General features: G+C 40.3%; 1 protein-coding gene across 1 annotated transcript in view; it reads left to right on the top strand.

Annotated features, from left to right (window-relative positions):
- The window catches only part of PTPRM (protein tyrosine phosphatase receptor type M), a 423,056-nt gene that overhangs the window by 225,311 nt on the left and 179,932 nt on the right, over window positions 1–17,813 (top strand). The window contains exons 9-11 of the mRNA XM_088524079.1: window positions 1,066–1,175; window positions 4,572–4,773; window positions 8,225–8,327. Coding sequence (XP_088380205.1) covers window positions 1,066–1,175; window positions 4,572–4,773; window positions 8,225–8,327 — 415 coding nt within the window. The remainder of the gene's footprint in view (window positions 1–1,065; window positions 1,176–4,571; window positions 4,774–8,224; window positions 8,328–17,813) is intronic.

Raw genomic sequence — 17,813 nt, 5'->3', positions numbered from 1 at the left:
TGTATAGTGCAGTGTACATTGTATAGGTTTTTCTTTTTACATTCTGTGTGGCATTTCAAAAATAAAATTTCCATGTCCATGTGCTGCGTATACAGCTCTGAACAACAAGGTAAGGTTGGCTCCAAGGTAATGTAACTGCTGCAGAACAAGGAGGAAGCACAGGTGGGTATCTGGGAGCAGCTGACACAGTGCCAGAGCCTGCTACCATCCGTGGTTCTTCAGTCTTGATTCTCGTAAATGTAACACACACAAATTATGCCAGATTTTCAATTTGTCACCCTCACAGTTTCTGTATGTGCAAACCTGTTTTAAGACTTCAGGCCTAACAGCATTGGAATCACTGCTATGTGCCAAATACACCTGGTCTTCCCAAGCTGCCCATTCCTCTTTAATCCGCTAGAAGGGCATCTTGGAACTTCTCTACTTCCCCATTTTTGTACATGAACATGGGAACATGCTCCATTTTAGTATGAGGTATTAATACTGTTGAAGAGAGTACATGAGTAGATTTTCTTTACAAGAATTTGTTATTGTGACATGAACTAATTCCTGAAAGGCCTGAAATGTCCTTTTCTTTCATCAATAACATTTTACTAGGGAAATGCCGTATTTGCTAACTCTGTTTTGCACTGAAAGTGGAACATATGTTTTCTTAAAAATGTATGTAGCTTCTAAATAGATGATTTCTGGAGTAGTATATATTCTACTAGTTCCTATGCCATTAAATATATTATTGTCATCAGAGAAATATATTGTTCTCATCACCCACCCACCCTCGTTTTTCCACCAGTCTTGAGGAAACATTATCAGGTGCTATTTCCTAAAGGTTTGTATATCATTGAGGTGTTTCACTGAGTGTGAAGGAGAGGAGAGGGTCATCTATTAACTCTTTGCCAAATGCTGATTGTACCTGAAGAATATGAACTCTGTTCTAGCTGGGGCTTGTCACCTGATGGACTGTTGTTAAACCCTGAAGAGTGTAAATGCTACAGTGAGTGTCTCCCACAACTTTTCTCAAATGGCATTTCTTTTTTTCTTGGTTTTTTTTTTTTTTTAATACTTTAGTCCCAAGTGCTGTACCACTTGAGTCCATTCAAGGGAGTACCTTTGAAGAGAAGATTTTTCTTCAGTGGAGAGAGCCAGCGCAAACATATGGTGTGATTACTTTGTATGAGGTATCAAGTATTTTGTCCTGTTTTCGTTTTCGTATATAGCTTTGATTTTTAAAAACACATAATCTGTACAGAAATATTTTTAAAGGATTTTTTGTCTGTTTCTGGAAAATGAAAGTTTTTTTCTGACAATAAAACTACTTATAAAGCCATAAAAAATACCTAATGTAAGAGCAAATTCCTGCAAGAATGAGAATGTTCCTGGATTATCAGCTTTAAGTGTTCCAGAATTTAGAGAATGTTACAGATTATCAGCTGTTATTAGATCCATATGATACAGCATGCTGTGTAGTAATGTAGATCAAATATTTAAAGACTGAAAGGCAGATCTTAGTGAATTCTTAAAAATTAGAAGACATAACACAGTAGTGACAGTCAACATCACATTTCTGAGAGACTCATTACTGCCAACCTATTGTAATAGGAACAAGCAGGCACAATTTAAAAAAAAATAATAATCTGGCATTTTTAAATGCAAATTCAATAAAATTATATGTTGTTACATGTCTAAAATTCACTGCTTTTCCTCATATGGAACCTCAGCCTGAATACCTCTTAGAAAAATTGACAAAAGGCTGCGCAGATTAAGCTGTCAGACAGTAATCACAGTTAAACCTCTTACCTGACCTCACTACAAAACTGGCATTGAAATGCTTTGTTTAAAAAGAAACACCTAAATGAGATGTAGTATAAGAGAAAACTTAAGTTGAATGGTACCCTATTGATACTGTTTTGCAAACTACTTCGTTGTGAGAGGATAATACATTATGAAACCTATGGACTGGTTTTGATAAAGCTAACTTTCCCAACTAGTTCAGAAAGCTGTGAATCTTAAGGGAAATGAAAAGCTTTCAATGGTTCCTTCTCCCCTCCCATTGCCTTGGGGCACTGTCAGGGATGAAGGAGCCACAGGGCAGAAGGACAGTAGGGACAAGAGTCCCATGTGCTTTTGTCTGGCCAAAAAACCTGTTGAAGACTCTCAGGTGGGGCAGGACACACACTGCAGGAGCTGAGCCAGACCTAGGAGCAGGGTCGCTCCTTCCTGGGTAAGTTCTTCCGTGCGCAGCCTCTTCTGCAAGAGGCAGCCTCAGACCACAGCAGCACCCGCTCTCCCTCCGAGGGCCCCGGGCTCTTGGTGCTGTTAGACAGATGTGCTGAATGGGCAGTCCTGCATCTGCATCCCTGCTCCCAGCGGGAAAGCCGATCACACCTTCATGTCTAGCATTTCTTATTCTGATGCACGTAACTCTCTGTTATTGCAAGTCTTGTAACTTAGTGCTTTCTGGGGCCCGGCACTTATTTCTAATGCCTGGAGTAGACAGTCTCTTTAATATATCTGGTGGGAAAAAACTGTGCCTTAAAATATCAAACATTAAAGTATTCCTTACTACTGCGAAATTAAGTACAAATCCAATTATTTTACCAATATTTGAAATAGAAAAAAAAAGCTTTTAGATGAAGAAATGACATAAATTTCTTAAACCATTTTGCTCCTTTATCAGCAGTACAGGCTAGCAGGTAGTAGGAATGAAGGGATTAGTCTTTTGTATTAGGTTTCATCTAAATTTGATAAAAATTGTGAACAGCCAAGTGAAAACATGACCCTCATGCCCTTCTATTTCATCCCTGCAAATCTGAACCGGTAGGGTGGAAGTGACAGATTAGTCTTTCAAAAAAAAGGAACAGTCTTAAAAACAGCAGTAAAATACAGAAACAAGGCAAGCTCATTTTAACCAGTCAAAACAGTGAATTCTTCTTGTGGCTTGCCTGACTCATGGAGGAATTTACTGTGTTACAGAACATTAGCCACTTAGCTATCTAGCATTCAAAAGTAAAAATTATCAATAATCCAACACAGGCTGAAGAATTTCAGGCATCCTGGTTTCCTTTCAAATAAAATTTACCTGAGATTCTGGGAAATGCAGTTAAGAATTACAGAAATGGAGGAACACAAGTTAAAAGGAGCTTCAAGAGTTCATTTAGCTCCAAAATGGGATCAGCCATGTATAAAATATAGGTGCCACGTGGTTGTCTAATCTGTCTTTTAAAATCACCAAAAATGCACATGGCCCTTCTCCTGCAGACAGACGTAACAACACTCTCCATCAGAGAGGAGATTTTTCAGAATATATAGCCTTAATTTCAACTTCAGCTACTTGGTGGCACCTTGTTCTTCTTCTGTTATAATTTGGAAGGTTCTTTGGAGGTTTTGAGACACTTTCAGCTCAATTTATGGATGAGGAATTATAGAGGATCTCCTGTATCTAACAGAAGAGTATCTGAGTTTACCTAGGCTGTATCATTTTTTATTACTCTTTTTCAGCATTTTATAGGTGTTATATTAAATGAGTCATGTAAAATCAATTTTCATTAAGTCAGAGGCTTTAGGAAATTGCAAGTGTTTAAGGTATGCAATGCCAAGACTTAGAAATTTCTGTTAAAATGTTATTTTATATGTCTTCTTAATTATAATAATATAGCATAAATGTAATAAAAGACTGTCAATTATCACTTTATATATTAATGCTGGAATTATACATACTTGAATACAAGCAAAACTATGTAAAAGTAAAAAGGAGGGCTGAATCACTTTTATTTTTTAAGTTTTTAGTGGATTTCATATCTTAAAATTCTCATTACAGTGCATGGAGACTAGTAACTAAAAGAAAAAAGTCTGTATAGAGGCTTACTGTAAATTCATGTTAACATTACTAATGAAAACAAATAAGACTGAATCAGAGAAGGAACAGAGGATTTTATATATATAAAATATATAGCATATATTACTTAAATTCCCCCTTTACCTTTAAATGAGGACCTAACAAAGGTAGAATTTAATAACCTAAAAATTTCCAATTTAGCAATTACAGTGTTTAAGCTTTAGACTTAGACAAGCTTTACCCAGTTTCTGAAGAATTCACCTTAAGCTGCCCTTATCATCTACTTGGGATAATCCTATTCAGAGCAAAGTGTAATTTTAGTCCAGTCAGCTGGAACTGGGGCCACCCATTTTCGTATTTACTTACCTGTTTTTACCTGGTTGTTTTGATGTTGTTCTTGTTGCTGCTCAAAGCCAACAGTAAGATGGATTCAAAAAATGACATTGTGAAAGCCGGCATCTTAAAGGAATTAATGTAAGCCTGAACTCATTCTTTACAGTTGTAATCTAGCTGCCTCTAAGTCTCCAAAAGCCTCTATCTATAAAAGTAATAACTTATACCAGTTGTGACTGAGTTTCTGTGTCCCTTTATGGGATTCAGGATTTGAAGAGTATAAGAGAGTAAGATAGCTTATCATAAAATGTCTGACAGCGCATACATCAGAAGGGTTTGCTGGATAAAGATGCAATCTTCGTCCATCTGCTCAAGACAAGCTTATAACTTTCTTATTCTTTTGCAGATCACCTACAAAGCAGTCAGCTCCTTTGACCCAGAAATAGATTTATCCAATCAAAGTGGCCGCGTCTCCAAGCTAGGCAATGAAACACACTATCTCTTTTTTGGACTATACCCCGGCACTACCTACTCTTTTACCATCAGAGCCAGCACAGCTAAAGGCTTTGGGCCTCCAATCACAAATCAGTTCACCACTAAAATATCAGGTATTTGACTAAAGAATATTAGTGTTTGTTTATGATAATGTCACAGGTAATTCTCTTGTTGTTTACTACTGCTTCTAGCATTTTACAAGCAGCAATTTGAAAAGTATTAGTAAGTGTTCACACCTGAAGATATCCAAGGGACATACACTAACATCTCTGAAAAACTTTCAAGTGCTCCAGTATTAGCTCAACCATAAGTACTTTGAAATTCCTATTCACAACTCTAACTTACCGTGCAAGAAGCCCCGTGAATTATGTGCCTGGAGTCAGTGCCAGCTGCTTTTGCAACATTTAGCGTAGGGTTCTTTTGGACATGAGGATGAGGGCTCCATTCAGAGCTTATTCAGCCTTGACATGATTCTAAATTAGTACAGTAACGGTGCTGGAAAATCTCTCTAATGAGCCATGAAGAATTGAGAGTAGAGCAGAGCAGGAATACCATACATCGAGGGCTTGCTTAGGAAGTGCAGCTAACTGCCAGCCTTCGTATGCTCCTAGTAGGCCCGTGGACTGATGTGGCTACGAAACTGTATCAGACAAGAATTCTGTTCTGTGAACTTCTGCCGTCCTTCATTCCCTGTCCTCAATGCGTAATGAAGAAAAAAAATTAACAAAGAAGCGCTACTCAGATACAGAGCAATTAATTTTTGTTATAAGAAAGGCCAATTAATGCAAGGTGGAAATTACTGTTAATACAGGTGATTGCAGAGAAAAAAAAAACAGTTGATATGTTAGAAGTTATTCATAATGAAAAGCAAAAACAAAATTAACATTATTCAGTAAATACAGGGTTCATTTTCCATCCCTTTTCCCACAGTGCACGGAACCTTCCTCTTCCAGAAGTCAACTTCTGACGTAGCAAGAGTTTGATATGAGTCAGGATGGCAGAATCAGGCCTTATTAGAATAAAAAAGAAAGGAGACTTGAGAGTGGGAAGAATCTGGTCTTTTGGGAATCATGCTGGAGCTTAAATTGTTGTTCTTTCCTAAATTTGGCTTGTCACCAACTAGAAGTCATCAGTGTGCGTGGGCATTACAGGTGCACTTGGAGACAAGAATGAGCTCCCTGCCAAGGACACAGTGGGGCTCAGCAAACAGGCTTGTCTGAGCCCTGCTGTCTTCTTCCTTCATAGTGACTACTGCAAGAACAGCAAATGCTTAAGGCTTGCCCTGGGTACCTAAAGCCTAATTCTTGATGAAATAAAAACAGAAGCAGCATCCATACGTTTCTTATGATTATCAAAAAACCCTTGCAAAATTTTAGGTGTCAAAATATGTTGCCATCCTCTGCATGCAGTAGTAATGCCCATGCCCTGCTGTGAAGCTTTGAAATTGCTGAGGTGGCCTGGCTCTCCATGCCAACATGGAGAACATTTATGGATGAAAGATTTCCCGGTTCTTCCAGAACTGGTGATGTGGCCACCGTGCGTTCTGGCCAGTTTCCAGCTTGAGCTGTTGCATTTTAAGTTGTCTGAATCTAGACTGCGCTTCCGTTGTTTGGATAGAATGCTCCTGGTTTGCTGTGTGGAGGTGTCGAGTGGCCCTGGCCTCTCCCTTATGCCGCTGCCGGGGCTCGTTGCACGGTCGTGCGGCTGCCCCTGCTGGCTGAGGTGGCCCCTCTGTAAACGAGTGGGACTGAAAGCAGGGCTGGTGGCAGGGCCTGCCAGCAGAATTGATGGGCCGCTGCTTTCTCTTGCCTGGAACTTTGTAGAAAGTCATCTGTGCAGGCTGAAATTTTAACACGCTGCCTCTGCTACCCACAAGGTCCTCCACATGGGAAACTTGCAAGAATTGAGCAGCTGGTGTCACCAGAGAGGCCGTCTCCCCGAATAGCCTCAAGGCCTCAGAGCTTCCAGCCCCATGCCGGGAGGGCGTTAGCCCGTTCGAGCCCTGCTGGCTCCCAAGGGCCTCCCTTTAAGCGAGTCTGAGCTTCGCACTGCTCGTCACCAGGTTGTGGTTCACAGACTCACAGAGTAGTTCAGGTTGGAAGGGACCTCTAGGGATCACCTAGTCCAACCCTCCTGCTCCAGCAGGGACACCCAGAGCACGTGGCACAGGGTGGCATCCAGGCGGGTTTGGAAGGTCTCCAGGGAAGGAGACTCCACAGCCTCTCTGGGCAGTCTGTCCCAGGGCTCTGTCACCCTCACAGGAAAGAAGTTCTTCCTCACATAGAGATGAAACTTCCTGGGCTTTAATTTATATCCATAAATTAATTGTGATTCAGAGCTCACATAGCTTTTTGACATTGCAGTTACTCGGTGCCTCCCTCCTTTTGTGGATGTTCAAAAAGAAACTCGGACGCTGTTTTAACAAGTCCCGAATATTCAAAACTGCAGCCAAAATCAATGAAAGCTGTCTCTGATTCTTCAAAGTTCTCTGGAATGTTGTGCCTTTAGGTGCCTTGAAGTGGGTACGCAAATTATTTTAAAAGATCTCTCTGAACGTTCACGCCTTACATCCAATACTGTGAACAGAGGATAAGGATACTCTCTCGGCTCACAAGGAGGTTTCTGAAGATTAAATTTTATTTGTGAATCATCCCAGAATTGTTAAATACCAATGAAAAGTGATGAAGATATTATTAATTTTTCACAGCTGACTATGAAGTGTTATGGTCAAAAGTGTTAATGCAATCCTTAGATGAGTAAATAAGAGGGATAAAGGACAAAGAAAGATGTTTATACACCTTTCAAACAGGCTCAGCTGTTACTGAAAGATTGAAAAGAAAGGAAAATAAATATATCTTAAAAGAGAGACTCAAGTTGTTGGAGCTATTTAATTTACTAGAGAAGCTTAAGGGTTGACTCTATATGTGAAGCAAAAGTATGGTCAAAGTGATTCCTGTTTGATTTTATAACCTCTAAAATCCATTAAATGTGTATCATCATTAACAACTGTACAATAAGGATCCAACAGTCCATTAAACCACCCATGTACTGGGCACCTTTCCATCCAATATAATAAGTAACGTAACAATATGATAGCAGTGAATGAAGTACCAAGAGTGAAAGTCAGTATCTACCTGAGGCGTTGTTTCTTTTGGGCACAACTGTAATTCCATGTTAGAAAGACCCAGTTTGCCAAAGTGCTGTTGAATGTGTTTTCAAACGAAGATGCATCAGGTGTCATATTCACGTGTCATTTTCAGGTGCTCCCCTTGTGGTAACCTAAGAGGGCTTGATTGCCAAGTCCTGGGCTCATTCGGAGGGCTTCCTCCTGCCAGGGTCTCATGGATATCTTAAAATTGGGGATGAATTGATGTTTCTTTGTTTTTCTGGTGATGCTATTTAAACGCTGTCTGACACTGGCATTGCAACTGAAGGCATGCTAGACTAACGATGTGATCTTTATTTTTGCAAAAGTCTTTAAAAATACCTATTCAAGCAAGGACATGGGTCTTGAAAGAACAAATACAGACACAATGATTTTTTTTTCCTCTTTTCTTCTTCTAGCCCCCTCTATGCCTCCATATGAACTTGAAACACCTTTGAATCAAACTGACAGCACTGTGACAGTCTTGCTGAAACCTGCACAGAGCAGAGGCGCTCCTGTCAGGTACTGGGAAGGTGGTGGGGGGAGGCAAAATCTTTATAAAATTAAAGCCAACTGGTTAATTTCTTGAACATGTTTTCTGGGGATTTTCTACACAGCAGTCAGTGTCTAAATTCATGTCTGTATTAGCTCTAATTAAATTAAATAATGGCAGAAAATGGAAGGGCTTTGATGTTGAGTGCTCGGGTATTGTTTAAAGGATTTGATCCAGATGCAAGTGGCTTGTTCTTTGAAGATAAGGAACAAAGCCATGGCTCTGTTGTGTGGGTGCCTTCTTTAAGGTAATTGCTTACTTCAGTATTACAGGTTCAAGAGCATATCACATTTTGTATCCTGAGCTCCTGTGTCTTTAATAGTCACTCTTGTTTACTGCACAGATTTAGGATAATCAGTTTTTACCAAGTAAGTTAGCCATTTTTTAAAAAATATGGACTGTAACATTGGTCAAGTGTTTGCATTTAATCAAACAGGGAAATAGCGGGGAAAATGAAAAACCAATCACTTACTTTGATTCTCTGGTGTTATGTAATATCCACTGATGAATTTCCAGTTTACAGTGGTTTATTCCGCAGACTGCTACACAACACAATGCAAGCCTCGTGCTGATTAGAAAAGAGAAGCCAGTTTTTCAGACAGGAAAACAGACCCATGGCTAGACTGAATGAGAAGCGCTAATGAGCTCAATAGTCCTGATAGATGAACATGCCTGTTTGTTAGAGAAATGCAGATTTTCCAGCTGTTTAGGTTTTGTGGGGATTTCTTGAGAAATCAGGTAGACTCGGTAGTGCTTAATCCTTTTGTTACTTTGAAGAACAGTTTATGTCTATGGCAAACTGCTATTGGCAGTTTCCGTTCTGAGTGACCTGTTTGGTAATTTCTGTTGATTCGAGACATAGGGATTTGGTATATTCATATATAAGCCAATGAAATGTTCTTTTGGTTTATTTGGAATATTCAGTATCTAATAGAATTAGTGTCTAATAGAATTAGTGTCTGTTCTATGCAACATATTGTTACACTGATATCTGGGTATGTGTGTATATATATAAACATATACATATATAAACAACTCGATAAATAACATACACATTTGACTTTAAGCAATTACATTCATTACATTCATGGTTATTCAGGCAACTTTTTTAAAACAAAATGGGACATGCTGGGGAAGCCTGAACCATCTGAGAAAAAAACAGAAAGCAATCACATTTAATGAAACTGATTTAGCAGATTAGATTAGAAACAGAATGGGTTTATTAAATGATTTGAGTTTTGTCTTTACTACCTAAACCCGTAGTGCAATCCTTCTGAATTCAAGCTTTTGGATTAAAATAGCACTAGTTGGAGTCATTATTGCATAAACACAAACATGTTAGACCATAAATAAGAAAACAGTTTCATTCCTTTTATCTCCCTCGTGAACTAAAGATGATTGACTCCTATAGCAGTAGTGAGACATCAGAAACTTTGGTGACAACAGCAAGGAGCGAGATTGGAGATCAGAGTATGTCAAATAAGGGGATAAGCACTTAGAAAAATAGGAGGAGGGATTTAAATAAACATCAAGCTCTAGAACTGACAGAAACAGATAAGCACATTACAAAAAATTTACCAAGATCTTTTGCAACAGGTCTTAAAATAAAATGCATGCTAGTTGCAAACTCACAATATAGATGGAATGAAGCAGAGAGTGAAAATTAAAGATTCTTGATACTTTTAACATTTGATTGTGCATTATGTTTTCAAGCATTTGTCCTTGTGTAGCTTGCAGAACGCATGCTGCATACGGCTTTAATCTTAATTTATATTTATGGGGTGCTGAAAGTTTAGTCCTACTTCACTTAATGCACTCCACTAAGAAAGATGCCTGTCTATTGATCCTGCTACAACCACCAGCCTGGTTAATGCAGATTTCTGAACTCGTGCTAAACTTGCAGTGTAAATGACTGTTGTTGTTTTATTGATCAACACGTCAGCCATGTTGCATAAAATTCTCCAACTCCTGAAATGGATAAATAGGGCACAAGTTCTACCAGTCAAGCCAGTAAAGGTAATACCCAAAGATACCCAATTCAGAAATATCCAATTCAGAAATCCTGCATTTTTTCCACATTTTTTTCTCTCTTCACATATATAGGAAAAAGAAAAAAAAAAAGGAAATGTCCTGGTGTCTGATACCTTATTTAAAATTCCCTCTCGATAGCCCCAGCAGAGAAAGGGAGATGTAGATTGTTTAAATGTGGCTTCAGAAAGTACACGGTATGGAAATGCTCTGTTCACAGTGACAAAGTGCACGTTAATCCTGAAGGTCAAATGGCATTCCAGGTTGTTTTAGAATTCATAAAACTGGACATGATTAAACTGTGTTTTGTCAGAGTTTTAATACAACAAATACTGCTTGCTTTTGTCTTCAATTTCAGGTCTAGCATGTCATTTGGCTGCTGCTATATTTATTTCAAGGAGATTATCTTGGAATTATATATGTTTAAAGCAGTAATGCATTCAGCAACAATGAATTTATTTGCTTATTTAACTATTGGCCAAGCTATTATGATTTTCTATTTTGCATTTGAAATGATGGCTGTGTGGAAATTGTGGAATGTATTTGTGGTGAGTGGATATGGACTTTTTTTTCTTCAGATATATTTAAAAGTTAGTATAGTTTTTAAAAAGTCATATAAAAATACAGTTGTAAGTATTTCTCATATAAGAGCTATTCAGCATTTATGGAGGGCCTCAGTTTTCTAAGGCAATTTAATTTCCACCTTGTACTTCTCCAAAGGGAGTTGGCCTAAAGTTTAAAAGACCCTAGGGCCCGATTACCTGGGGTTACATAGACTGCTGCAGTTCCGTTTGCTTCAGCTGAGGAATCTTAATTTATTTGAAAGATCTGACTCATACACGGGAATGAAAAGTGTAATGCTCAGTGATTGCATGTATTTATTTTGTGTTACTCATTTACATCAGTAAGAGCTGGTGATTTTCTACCCCCTTCCATTATAAAAGGTTTTTGTGACCTTTGCTGAAAAAGTTCTGTGTTTTGCTGCGAGCTTTTAACTTCCACAGGGAGAAGCCAAATCTCTTTTTCTGATAAACTCCCATTCGGGTTAGCCATAAGAGAGGTTGAGCGTTGCCACGTCCTTATCTCACTTGTGTAATCAGCAAAACACTGTGACCGTACTCGCTTCCTCCTGCTCTTCTGTGCCACATCCTGAGCAAGCCCCAAGTAAGAACATCCCAGATAACAGCAGGAGCACCTGGCCACAGGCAGCCCTTGGAGGAAAGGAGGCAAAAGGAGAAGAAACAAGCCAAGACCATCCAGACTCAGCTCTGCCTGCCTGGTCGTTGGGCAGGAGAGGGCCTTTCCCAAGCGCAGCTGGCTCTGTTGGACAGGCTGCTCCCAGACGCACTGTTTGGCATCAGGTCCTCAACTGCCCCTGCAGGATTCCAGGGTAGTTCCCAGACTCTGTCCTGCAACTCCTGGAGCAGCAGCCTGTGCCACAGTGCTGAAAAGCCCAGGCACGTTGGCAGGGAGAGAGAGGTACAGTCACAACTCCAAGCAGCAAAATTTAAATTTAAACTTAAAAACTTTTAAAAAAAATGCCCATGCAAAGGAAAGCACACCCAGATACCCTACAAATCACTGGAGCTGCAATCCACCGCAGAAATGGCAGGGAGCTGGCGTGAACGCAGTGCATGCTGTGCTCCTGAGGCACCCCCTTTATCATCAGTTTGCCTCCAGTTTGCAACATGCAGAACGGGTACCCTAAAAAGAGAACAACTCTACTGGGGAAATAAATCTGACATTTCTTTACCTGCAGTGCTTGATTTTGAAACACAACTTACTTCTAATATCTCTTCCATAGAGAAGCAAGGTATACTATATTTCAGTCCCCAAAACCATGTTCGTTTTTTAGATACTTTGAAGCAGAACTGAAGAGTACTACAGAATTTCAAAACTGTGTATTCTGTAGGGCAGTATACTCCTTTCTACAACTCCATCTGGTAATAACTTCAGAATGTGCTCAGACAGTCTAAATTCTACTGAGAATTGCTTTTTTGGCCTAATCCAGACCTTTGAAGACCTGTGGTAAATGCGAGGTTCGTGGAAAGCAGTGGCAGATACTGTCATTAGAACGCAGAATGCAGGAGGGCTTCAAGCACTCAGAATGCAAAAGTTTCAGAATATTTTTCACGACCTCTTTAAAGAGAGCATGGGACGCTGTCTTTGCCATTGCAAGTACATGCCAGGCTAAGGACTGGGCCTAAAAGTTGAAAGCCACTTCTCAGAGAAGAGGCAATACAGACATCTCAATCTAAGTTTATGTAATGCATGGTAAAAAAGCATGATGAATTTCCTGCATGAATTAAGGAGGCAGAATCATGAGTATGATTATAAATTTAGGATAAGTGAGCAAATGAGTTCTGAAATGTGGGGAAACTGATTTGCACAACAAGAGTCATCTTTGCTTTCTGTGTGGGCAAAAACACGGCAACAGCACATGCAAATAAAAGCATTACAGTATCTGTATTTTTAGCTCTGAGCTCTTATAATTCCTGCCTAGCGCACTGTGTAATTCTAGCATGTTACTGTAAATTCTTTCTATTGCCAGTGACATTACATGGGTAGTAAGGCAGTAACGAGAAAAAAAGAAAATCTCATGTAGACATAACCAAGGAGAGAACTATCAAAAAGGTATATGAGAAGGGAGAAATTTGAAAAGCTTCTTAAAAAATGGCAAGTCAACTTTCTGCTTTTCAAGAGCTCTAATAAAATGGTCCAGATGTTTGGTGGATTTGTGATAAAGAAATGGTTATGTTGAAATAATGTTACTATGCCTTTTAAAATGGCATTACTAACTTCAGAACTGTCAGGTTTAAATTCAGCCTTTTGAAATACTGTGAGACCACAAGGCCTAAATAGCATGAAGGCCACTTGCATTCCACACATTTTATTTGCTTGTCACAAGGATACAGTACTTTAGGTTGTATAAGGGTCTGTAAACACGAAGCGTTGAATTGTGTTATTGAATTGTAGGGTCAGCTCTTGCCTGCAAACCGTGTTTCCAGATTACAGTTTTACAACCCATAAGGCTGCCAGTGAACCTGTTTGAGGATGTCTGTGATACTGAAGGAGTGGGGCTTTATTGATGCCCATAATTGCCGCTTCCTAATAGCAACAAGTATAGTTATTTACAGCAACAGGGACAGTTCTGGTTTCATCGAGGGAGCTGCACAGTAGTCCTTACGCTGTAAAAATGCTGCAGTGCTTTCCACTGTGTGGCAGGACTTGTCCTTGGGTTGTGCTGTGCCTTGAGCTGGAATCATGGTGCTGGCTGCCTCGACCTGCTCCGAGCAGCCCGTGTCCTGCTGGCTTCATCTGAAATGGCCACGGTGACTTGGACCCTGGCGTCTCACATGGGCCTGGCTGAGCAGAAATAGAAATATGTGCCACTGAGAGCCCAGCACATGCCATTATCTGCCACTTAGCAAGGTGACTGCTAAAAAATAATATATGGTAAATAAAGAGGGCTAGAGCAGGTCAAGAGAGAGATTATTCTGTATCTCTGAATAGATTATTTTTCAGTTTCCTAACTCACCAGTTCTTCTGCAAGGAATTGTCTATAAAGTGACAAAAAAAGAAATTTGCAGCATTGTTGCAAGGCTCCACACTTGCATTTTCTGACCTTCCCTCATAGAAACTTCTATTTGGGAACACAGAGCTTTTATGCCTCTTCCTGTTCAATCATGAGACCTGAAATCCTCTTCCTTTCTCCCAGGGTTTCTCTTGTGTTTTACTTCAGGTGGTCACTGAATGAAAACCAGGGGAGTAAGGAGAGCATCCAGCCGTTGGATTAGGCAGGTGGTTCGTGAATGCTCCCCTGCCCCTGCGAAGCTCCTGCTGCTGCAGAGCCGAGTCGCTCCTTCCCTTACGGACAGGATGATCATGTCCCGGGGCAGTGAGAAAGGCCCTGCCTTAAGCTCCCCAACAGTCCTCTGGGCTTCTTCAGAAACCTGCTCCTCTATCCTGGTGGCTGTGAATTAAGCTCAGGTGTATTTCCTGAGCACTTGCCTTCAAAGAGATGGGTGCTTGGTTTTAAAACAGGCCTGAAGAATTCAGGAACTGTTATGAAAGAATTGCAACTAAAAGAGCAGTCATTTTTTAATGTACTTAAGTTCAAACATGGGACAACCAGAACGCTCTTTAAAAACAGCAGGAAGAGATGTGGTTATCCACATGCCAGGGATTTGTTTTGGCTTCACTGTGTGTTGTGGAAGGGTTGAAGGAGTACATAAATCAGCCACCTTCTCTTGGGTGACTGTTGAACATGATGATGTGGGGATGTGCTTTCTTGGAGACGTTTTAAAGCGTTTTTTTCTTTCAGGAACTGTACCACAGTAGCTATTTGTTATCAACAGAGTTAGCTGTTGTGACCACGGTGCTGAACAAGCCATATAAAATGGATTCATATAAAATTCTGGTTAGTTGTTGCCAGGTACAGGCAATGCATTCCTGTCTCTGGAAGCTTTCAGTATTGATATTCCTGTGTATCACGCATGTGCCACCTTCCCCTCTCCGTGAGGTCAACGTGTGATAAGATTTCACGGCGCGGCGTATCACCTCCTGGCGGCTTTTCCGTTTCCCTGAAGGTCTGCACCTCCTCGGTGTCTGTGCCCTGGAGTGCGAGGTTCCCAGGTGGGACGTCCCGAGCGGCCAGCCCGAACTGCCGTTCAGGGGCTGCCGCCTGGGGCCGGCCTCGCCGCTCGTGCTGGAGTCGTGGCTGCTCCGGCCCTGCGAGCGCTGGGCGCACGGCGCTGCTTGTGCTCTAGAAATACTCATACGTGTGGTCAAGAAGTACTAACTTATATCAGCGCCAGGCTGCAGAGGATTACGGCGTGAGTGACCAGGGCGATGGCAAAGCTGTGTCACGGCTGAAAGGGCTGCAAGGGTTGGACTTAGCCTAGACAAGCAAGGCTCAGGCAGGAGTGCATCTTAAAAACACATCCGAGGGCTGTGCTTTGGAGAGAGAAAAGGACAATTTCAACTAAAAGAGCATGTCAAATTGTTTTTTGTGAGCTGTTTTTTTGAGCTAGTGAACAGAAGACCTCATATAAATGGCTGGTTTAATAAAGATTCTGCTATTGGTACACAAACGTAGAGGAGTATTCCTAACTCTCCATATAAATAATATTTGATTGAGCTGTTTTGTATGTTGCTGTACTAAAGCATTTTGATGTAATGTTCCATGCAAACAAGTAAATGTTTCATTTGATATTAAGTAGTATTAAATAAAAGAATAAAGAGGAATGCTACATAGAAAGAGAGAGAAAAGCTGTAAATGTGCTCCCTGTGAAACACTGCCATTTCATGATGCTGAAGGATTATTCATTTTACTGCACATTAACATGAAAACTTTCTGTTATACTGCTCATTTAAGCAGGAAAGGAAATCACTGGCGTTTACAACAAGCATCATGACTGCAAAGCAATGCTAAGTAAAAGCTAATCTGCTCAACTGGATTACATTAAATGACATAAAGAAACATTAGAGTCACTTACTGGGCTTCACCACTGAAAGCAGCAGCTGTTTAGTCGGGAGCAGTATAAACGCAGCAGCCTAAAATGGTCTCAGGGAGCAGTGGGACAGAAGTCTAAGACGTTCTAAAAATGTTGAATTTAGGAAGACTTTACCTATGGGGAGACAAGCTGCGGGCGAGCAAATTCACTGTGTGCTCGTACCTAGAGCTGAAGCCGTTTTCAATGTTAGTCTCAAAGGAGAGTGAAGCGCAAGGCAAGAATCTCCTCTGTATTTAACAGCAACTCTAATCCTGCACGGCGCAGGCTCTTTTATCCATGGCCAGATTTCCTGTGGGAAGAGCAGGAAGGTATCGTGCTGCCAGGGTTTCTATGCCACCTAATCCGACCCGAATCATTCCGAGTGTTGGGAAGGGGAAGAGTTCTACCTTCACCAGTAGAAGAGAAGGTCAGCCCTGTGTTTATCCGCAGAAGCCCCGAGAAACTGGGTCAGTGCCACAAAAACAGGCTTTTTTTTTTTTCTGTATCTGCCTGCATCATTCTGCACTGCTGACTAGAGTGCCCTGCAGAGTCTTCTTGGCAGAGAAGATAGGACAAAAATTAACACGTGCACTAGCCTCCATTTCCAGATTGCTGGACCAGGACCCACTGCATTTTAGTTGTGGAAAGGGCTGATAGCATTGAGAGACAGGAATTTTACCACATCTTAAACCATCAGAGTAGATCTGTTTGAGCTAGTTCCTTAGGGCTCCATGTTGTATCCCCTGGTTGAATAAATGGAAAACTTGATATCCCCTGTGATTGTTTTAATGAGCAATAAATAGTTTCCAAGCTTTGAATCAAAAAACCTGTTGAAATTGGCTTGTGTATTCATTCGGCTGTCTCAGCAAGTGCATTTCTTTTCTTCTGTGCTCCGCACAAACCAGCAGGTTGCAGAGCTTCCTTGAAAAAATAGGCATTCTCCCTCTATTTATTTAATCCACTTATTTTAATACATCCATTTGTTTAATTCCCCAGCCCAATTTAGAAGCAGGTTTTTCATGCACAGCTTTGTGGAATACAAAAAGATCTCACTGTTTTAGTGTTAACGTTATGTTAGAAATCTATTAGCTGATCTCCTGCTCTAAATACTACCTCCTCCTTTCTGTAAAATACCCAAGCTCCTTGATTAATTGCCATATGCGCGTGCTTTTTTGCATTCATAGGTAAATGGATAAGAGTTAGGCAGTTTTCCAGAGTTACATATGTGGATATTGTTATATTTACAGAGCTTCCACACTTCGTGGTCGCTCTTGGTGGCATAGTCCTATCACTGCAAGAGTTTATGTTTTGCTGAAAAGTACTGGCGTAGAGTATTGCTTACTTACAAACTTCATTTCATAACAGAGGTGGTGTTTGTTAGTGTTTTCTAGTAGCATTGTTCCATCTGTCTGTTGGCTTTTTTTTCCAATTGTTTAGATTTGTAAAGCCCTAAAAATATTCCTGTGGAGGTGCATATCTCTACGTTACTACTATACATCTGTAAGTCATAGGTTTTTATCTTAGCTTTCTAACAGTGCACTCCTAGGAATTTACAGAGCACAGAGTGAAAACTGCTGATCTACAATGCATCTTCCAGCATTTGCAGCATCTCATATACTAAAAATAAATTGGAATAAATCTGGAAAACAGGAAAATGAATAATAGTGTACCTTAGCATTTTTGTTTCAGTTTAGATTTGAGGAAATCTTCCTATTCCTTAAAACTATTTCTCTTTATTTATTTATCTGTTATTTTCACTTTATTTTTCAAATACTTTTTCCATTCTTCTTATAGTTTAGCTTTGGGTAGCTCCTGATTTTCTTCAAGGCTGTGCAGGCACAGACCTGTGGTGGGCAAGCTGCCCTGGGTTTCTTTGAATATAGAAAAGACTTGAGCAGACTCTTGCATGACATTTTCCTCAGTTTTTCAGTC

Source organism: Tinamus guttatus, unplaced genomic scaffold (assembly GCF_059628265.1).
Source record: "Tinamus guttatus ecotype Peru unplaced genomic scaffold, ASM5962826v1 Tinamus_guttatus_pri_ptg000203l, whole genome shotgun sequence".
In the NCBI taxonomy this organism is placed as follows: domain Eukaryota; kingdom Metazoa; phylum Chordata; class Aves; order Tinamiformes; family Tinamidae; genus Tinamus; species Tinamus guttatus.
This window is presented reverse-complemented; position numbering and strand designations above follow the sequence as displayed.